The sequence below is a fragment of the Carya illinoinensis genome, chromosome 6 (genome assembly GCF_018687715.1).
Source record: "Carya illinoinensis cultivar Pawnee chromosome 6, C.illinoinensisPawnee_v1, whole genome shotgun sequence".
Classification (NCBI taxonomy): Eukaryota; Viridiplantae; Streptophyta; class Magnoliopsida; order Fagales; family Juglandaceae; genus Carya; species Carya illinoinensis.
Genome location: NC_056757.1, coordinates 34,492,995 through 34,499,954, shown reverse-complemented (window position 1 = coordinate 34,499,954; position 6,960 = coordinate 34,492,995). Strand labels below are relative to the sequence as shown.

The 6,960-nt window shown below is 38.6% G+C and overlaps 1 protein-coding gene across 1 annotated transcript; it reads left to right on the top strand.

The window, feature by feature from the left end:
• The first annotated feature begins 270 nt into the window (after window positions 1-270).
• LOC122314193 (mitogen-activated protein kinase kinase kinase 1-like) lies at window positions 271-6,885 on the top strand. Its single transcript, XM_043129612.1, has 8 exons — window positions 271-1,383; window positions 2,670-2,754; window positions 2,925-2,987; window positions 3,354-3,511; window positions 3,807-3,879; window positions 4,041-4,100; window positions 5,169-5,279; window positions 6,048-6,885. The coding sequence occupies exons 1-8, from the start codon at window positions 458-460 to the stop codon at window positions 6,258-6,260; spliced, it is 1,689 nt and encodes a 562-aa protein (XP_042985546.1). The 5' UTR covers window positions 271-457; the 3' UTR covers window positions 6,261-6,885.
• The last annotated feature ends 75 nt before the right edge of the window (window positions 6,886-6,960 follow it).

Below are 6,960 nucleotides of genomic sequence, written 5' to 3'. Positions count from 1 at the left end.
AAACAAAAAGAAAAAAGAAACATGCGCATCAACATTACTCTTCCGTCCTCGATCAGAAGGTGCACTTGTCTGTATCGTTGAGAAATATCCACACGAGTAACATAAATACATAGAAAAATAATATTATTTGTTAAAATAATAAATATATAAAAATCGGCATAGATAAAATATTTAACAAAGAAAAATACTTTCATGACATATGGTTTGATTGGTAAATTTATTTTTAAATTTAAATTTTATTATATATATATTTATATTAAAAATAGAACACTTGTGTTTAGAACGAAGACCGGTTACGCCTAAAGCACAGCCTAGTTGGAACGAACCAAGACTGGTCACGCCGACGCTCGACATTAATCTCTCTCTCCGTATCCATTGTGCCCTTTCCACCAGGACCACATCTCTCTCTCTCTCTCTCTCCCGACGGTTTGTCCTTCCATCTTCAGAAACAGCGGGCATGGGCTCCAAGCAAAAGCGTCCAAGGCCCAAACTCGAGCGCCGAAACGCTATCAGGAACGTCGACTACTACGCGCCGCCGTCCCCTTCCTCGACATTCGACCATGACGAGTCTTCGCCGGCCTCCGGTATCCGGTCTCGCTCTCTCGACCTATACCCGAAGCAAACTAGCTTTCGAGTCAGAGGCATAGAAGGCGAATTTGAACTTATTTGCCATTCTTTAGGGCTTTCCGGTCCCGACGACTTCTCTATCCCTGCCGCCGCCTGGGAGGCCCAAAAGGCCCGCTCTTCCTCTGACCTCGCCTCCCGCTCTCGCCTCCGAGATCACACCTCTTCCGCTAAACCGGCTCAACCGGAGCCCGAAGACGATTTTTCAGCTGAATTTCAAGCCAGGGTTAGACTCAGTGCGGAGTGCGCCAAGCAGAGTAGTTCGAGTTCGGCTAAACTCGAGAGCAGACTAAAGGTTATTTCTGATTCGGTTACTGTGGGGCCAAGTGGAGGAATCAAGGGCTCCCGGCCTCCGTTCCTGAGTCCGCCGCCGGTGTTGATGCGTCCAGTTGTGGATAACGTGAGTTCCACTTGGGATATACTAAATTCATTTGCTCCTCGAGACGACGTCGTTTCCAATCCGCCTAGTCGCGATGCGGATGTTAGCTTTTCGGATGAAGACGAGGCAACTGAAGAGAATGGGGTGTCTAGTGGGGAAATTGGCAAAAGGGAAGAGTCTCGTTTCCAATCTTGTTCTCCTAGATCGAATGATAATAGTAATGCTAATGATGATCACGAGGCTACTATCCATACATCTAGCGTGATTATGGTGTATACTATTTCACCCAGTGGACATTTCAGACGCTCCATTACGTCGTGGCAAAAGGGTGAACTTCTGGGAAGTGGGTCTTTCGGAACCGTGTATGAGGGCTTCACCGAGTAAGCAATGAAACTTCCTACTCTATGCTTTGGATTAAGCGATTAAACTTCTTACTCTATGATTTGGATTCTTTTTCGTAGCTCTTGTGATAGTTTAATCTATTCAAAGATGGTTTCAGCCGAAATTGGAGAATGGGGTGTCGGCAAATGGATTGACAACGTGGATGAAATTAAATGTATTTAGTTGTTAACCCTTTGTCTTATAAAATGCAATAGCGGGGTTAAGAAATCATGAAAAAGTTAAGGCCAAGATTGTTGTGTGCCGGGCGAACGGGTGTTAAGAGCGATATGTTGCAACTTGATCGGTTTCAGGTTGCGCTGTGTAGTCAGGACGCTAGACTTGTAAAGTTGTAGTGGAACTTATAAGGTCACCTTTAAGGATTGATCTGTATTCACGTAATAGGGTGACTTGAACCGAGGATAATTCCATTGGTGGTGACTTATGTCTTATAATTTATAAGGAAGTTTGCTAAGATGGGAGAGCAATTGTGCATTGGAAGTAAGACAAGACTTTTGACCCATCAAAAAAAAAAAAAAGTAAGACAAAACTTTTGAATTTCGGAAGTACTCGTATGGTAATATGTTGTATCACGATACATCCTCTGATGTGTTAGTTTATTGGTTGTTCATAGTCGGATTTTGTTGTTTGATTTGATGATTACCTTCGCGTTTTAAATTCCATTGCCTCTCTATTTTTCTACCAAGCGTCAAAAAGTGGTGGAAAAGATGTTGTGACATAATTTCAACTGGACTTTAGATGAACTTCTTAATATCGTTTCATAGCGTCCTTTGCTGGAAAAGTTAAGATTCTTGTGGATAATCCTCTCTAGAGAAGTAATTAGGACTGGAGTTTAGCTGTTGTAGGGGATGGAACTAGGTGCTGCCCAGGTGGCCAAGTTGCCGCACCTCAAATCATACGTAGTTACTCGAATATTTATAATGCTGACTTCGTGAAAAGAAAAACGGAACCCACCATTTAAGACATAACCTTGAATAAAACCAGATTTTTTTTTCCAGTACCTTGACTTTTGTCTTATTTTACTTTCCATCTTTAGCAAAGTGATTTTTTTTTTTCTCTCCTCTGTCTCTACTATATTCATTTTTTAAAGAAACCATGTTTTTATTATCTCGGAGTTTGGGTATGAAACCTCAAAAACTTATAAGCATTTAATTCTGATTGACTGTTGTTACTTGCTATTTTTTCAGCTTTTCCGTCTACCCTGCCTCGCTTTCCCTCTGTTTCTCTGTCTGTCTGTCTCTCACACGTCTCTTGTATTTTTCTGCAGAGATGGCTTCTTTTTTGCTGTAAAGGAGGTTTCCTTGCTGGATCAAGGAAGCCAGGGCAAGCAGAGCATTTTCCAACTTGAGCAGGTGAAAAAGAGCTAATCTAGTTCTAGTGGTCATTACCTGTGGATCATTGTTCCTTCTTTTGCTTTCCACATAAAAAAGTTAATTCCAATTCAATACTTCAATTAGTCTCCTAAGCTATTACTTCTGGATATTGGTAATAATTTTCCTAACACCCTGGTTACTTGCTTCAGGAGATTTCTCTTCTAAGTCAATTTCAACATGAGAATATAGTTCAGTATCTTGGTACAGACAAGGTTTGCTTCTTCTGTGTTGCTTAATTTTTTTCTTTCCAATGTACATTCTTGGAATTAGAATAACAGTTTCCTGCTTATAAAACATTTTCTTGACCATCACATCTATGATGAATCTGCAGGAAGGGGGGTGGGTTGTTAATGCAATCCCTATCATCTTTGGGCGATGTGATGCTTTTTCTTTATTTGCAGTTAAAACATTTTCTTGATTCAACACATTTTCTTGACCATCTACGTGGATTTATGTTGTTATTTAAAATTCTTTATTTTCTGTTTTGATTCTTTTGTCTCTAGTTGTAATACCTTAACAGAAATTTGTGTCCAAGTCACTTAAGCTTTTCTTTCTTATTTATTAAATGATCATTCCAGGATGAAAGTAAGCTTTATATCTTCCTTGAGCTTGTAACAAAAGGCTCACTTGCAAGTCTTTACAAGAAGTATCAGTTGAGGGATTCTCAAGTCTCTGCTTACACAAGACAGATCTTGAATGGATTGATGTATCTTCATGATCGGGATGTGGTTCACAGGTGATACAGATTATTACAACCAATTTTTTGGATATTTTCTTCTCATAATTTTGTAGTTGGTATCCTCCTCTATCTCATAGCTCTCTAAGTTATTGTATTGCTGACCACATGTTTAGGTTTTTAGGAGAAAATATTTGTAATTAGCTATGTTAAGTTATATAATTGGGTGAAATCTAAAGACTACCTGTTACAGATGTTTGAACCAGAACATGGGGAAGGACTTTCTTTCCATATTTTGAATAGCTTGTGGATTCGGTTTCTACTAAAAGTTTTATTTTCCTCTTCAATTTCCAAGGGATATAAAGTGCGCTAACATATTGGTGGATGCAAGTGGATCCGTAAAACTAGCAGATTTTGGGTTGGCTAAGGTACCTCTATTCAGTAGAACTTATTCAGTAGAACTGCTGTCCCAACCCCCCCCCCCCCCCAAAAAAAAAAAAAAGCCAACACCACAGCCCACCCCACCCCTCTTACTCTTTTGTTTAATAGAACTAGTTGACACAAACTACTTTGTTGTTTTTCTTCTTAGGCAACCAAAGTGAATGACATTAAGTCTTCCAAAGGGACTGCATTCTGGATGGCCCCTGAGGTTTGCCTCCTTTCTATTGAAATATGTATTTACTGCACATTTTAGACTATGCAATTAGGGATGCTACCTACCCCTACGCATGTTACTGCTGATGCCATTGGTTGCGTATACTTGTTTGTAACACGTGTAACTATACCATCATGCAAAGTCAAGCATTTGAGTTGTATTATGCTCCCAACTTATGGCTTGGCATGCATCAAATAGCCATACTCTTTTTAACTTTTTATTTGAGTTCAGTTATTATGGATATTTGATGCATGCCATAACTAGTTATTTCAGTTTTTTCTACAATAGGCCTGGAAATTTCAGTCTTTTGCCTTTTTTTTGTCTTTTTGCGTCCCCAACTTATGATATCTCTCTTCCTTATGATAACTCTTCGAGAAAAGTAAACAAAAAACACATGAAAGAGATCATTTACATTTTGAGAATTACCCACCAAACTTAACAATGGGCCTGGAAAAATAGTCAGACATGCAAACCAAAGTAGAATATGTACCTGAAAAGGCCCATCCACAACACAAAACCCACCACTCCAATCAAGCCCACCTTCTGATTTCGATCCTTTTTCACCTCCACCACCTCTTCTTGTTCTGTGCCAACAAGCAAGTGCCTGAATCAGGTCCTCCTGGATGATGAAAGATTGAACCCTGGTATGCTGGCTGGATATCACAAATTATTGGTTGCTCAACCTCAACCCCACCCATAATCATAGCCTGAGACTCATTCATGGAACCTGGATGCCACTGGTGATATTTTCAAATGCTGATTGCCAAATGCAAATTTGCATACTTAAAAATACTTGGAAACTCAATGGTCTGTTGCATAATTACTTATAAAAAAAATGGTCCTGGGCTGTATAGATTATTAATAGTGAAAACTTTTCTTACTTCAATAATTTTTACTTTGTTATTTTGTGACTAAACAAGTTGCTTGTGTATTTTTTTTACGAGGCTACCTTTGTATTTATGTGCTTGGACCTAGCATTCTCCATTCATGCTTATCTATAGTGTATATTATTCATCAAAAAATATTGTGTAATCAGGATTAACCAATGAGCAGCAATTGCAGGTTGTTAATCTAAAAAACCATGGGTATGGGCTTGCAGCTGATATATGGAGCCTTGGATGTACTGTTTTGGAGATGTTGACTTGCCAGCCACCGTACTCTCACTTGGAAGGCGTATGTATAACATTTCATATATATGGAGCATTACTTAATCTTCCCAGTATCGTTGTTTAGTACAGTCATAAATATAGTTTTTATTTTTTTTTAAATTTTTATATCTGTTAGTTTATGTCATCTGGCAAGTGGTCAAGTTGATTTCAAGCTCACTAATGATGACTCATTACATTGGCTGAAACCTTATCACAAAATGATCTTATTTCTAAGAAGTTGATTCCCCACCCGATTTTTTTGGCCTTAAGAAGATAAGACGGGATAGATGTTAGTTGACATGCATTGGAATTATGTTTGGGTATTCTAGCTATCTCATACACCCATGCCCATGCCCATGTCCCTGTTTTTTTAATCTTTTTTTTTTTAATTTTTTTTTATACCAGTTAGTATAGGAATGCCTAACATTGAAATGTTCCTATTTAATCAGCAATTAGAGGCTGTACAATTGTTAGACTGGAGTTGTTCCCGTAAGAAAGGATCTTCAACAATTATTTAAAAAAATAGAGAACTTCAATATGGAGAGAGAAATAAAAAGCCAAAAAATCAATTTTTTAGTGGAGTTGTGCCAAAAAGAAAGACTCCACGGAATTATACTGTGCTCGATCATGTAAAAGCATTCATTTTAATTTCCATGTAATTCCAGATGTGATCCTAGAAAATACTAGTCGAATGTCTATCGCTCTCAGTTTTGCTAATAATATTGGTGCATTGTAGCCATCTCTGGAGGTGATCTGGAAAATTTTTGTAACAATAGATTTTTCTGTGTGACAGATGCAAGCGCTATTTATGATTGGCAGGGGTAAACCTCCTCCAGTTCCTGATTCGTTATCAATAGATGCCCGCGATTTCATCCTCAAATGCATACAAGTTAACCCAAATGATCGGCCTACGGCAGCTCAGCTATTGAACCATCCATTTCTGAGAAGACCTCTTCAAAATTCCTTTGGCCCTGCTTCTCCTCACAGCAGAGGCATGCGGTCCTAAAAGCTTATGAACAATCAGTGATGTTCTAGTTGAATTGTCGGTAATCCTGCCAGCCAATGCAGTTTACATTCTACAGCAGGAAATTTCACAAAACATTGTGGAACCTGTTTGTAAAATAATCATAGGGACCCGGTACCACAATATTTAGTTTCTTCTATCACCAAATCTCATCAAACAACCAAAGGTATCGGTTCCACAGGGGAGGTCAAAAGGTGGCCGTCGGCTTAAGAACTCACCTTGTTTGCAGTTTTGTGGAAGACCGGCAGTGCTGCTTGATGCTGCAATGTGGCTCAATATTAGTGGGGGGATCCATGAAGTAAGGAAACTCTGAGCAGAATGGTGATTAGCCCTGTTAATATTATTGCCATTGGAACCCCTGAGCAATTGCATCAAGTAGAGAGGCAGCTGGAGGAGCAACCTTCGTCCGACCATTTTTATAGTTTTCAAGTGTCATATATATATATATTTTGGTTTTTTCTTGTGAAACAGAGCCACCATGGTTGTAATTAGAAGTAATTATAGAATTAGTTTGACGCATGTAGGTGGTAGGGAAAAAGGAGTTTTTGGCTAATGAAATGTACATATATTTTTTTAATTGTGTATATATATTGTTGTTTTATTTTCATTTTGATTTCTATTTATTTATTTTTAATATTTTTGTAACTTCATGGTTAACCAGACGGCACAATGTTAGTGCACT

Coding starts and splice junctions, on each gene's coding strand:
- LOC122314193 (XM_043129612.1), top strand. CDS start 458: ATGGGCTCCAAGCAAAAGCGTCCAAGGCCCAAACTCGAGCGCCGAAAC. Junction 1,384..2,669: donor GTGTATGAGGGCTTCACCGA/GTAAGCAATGAA, acceptor ATTTTTCTGCAG/AGATGGCTTCTTTTTTGCTG. Junction 2,988..3,353: donor AGTATCTTGGTACAGACAAG/GTTTGCTTCTTC, acceptor TGATCATTCCAG/GATGAAAGTAAGCTTTATAT.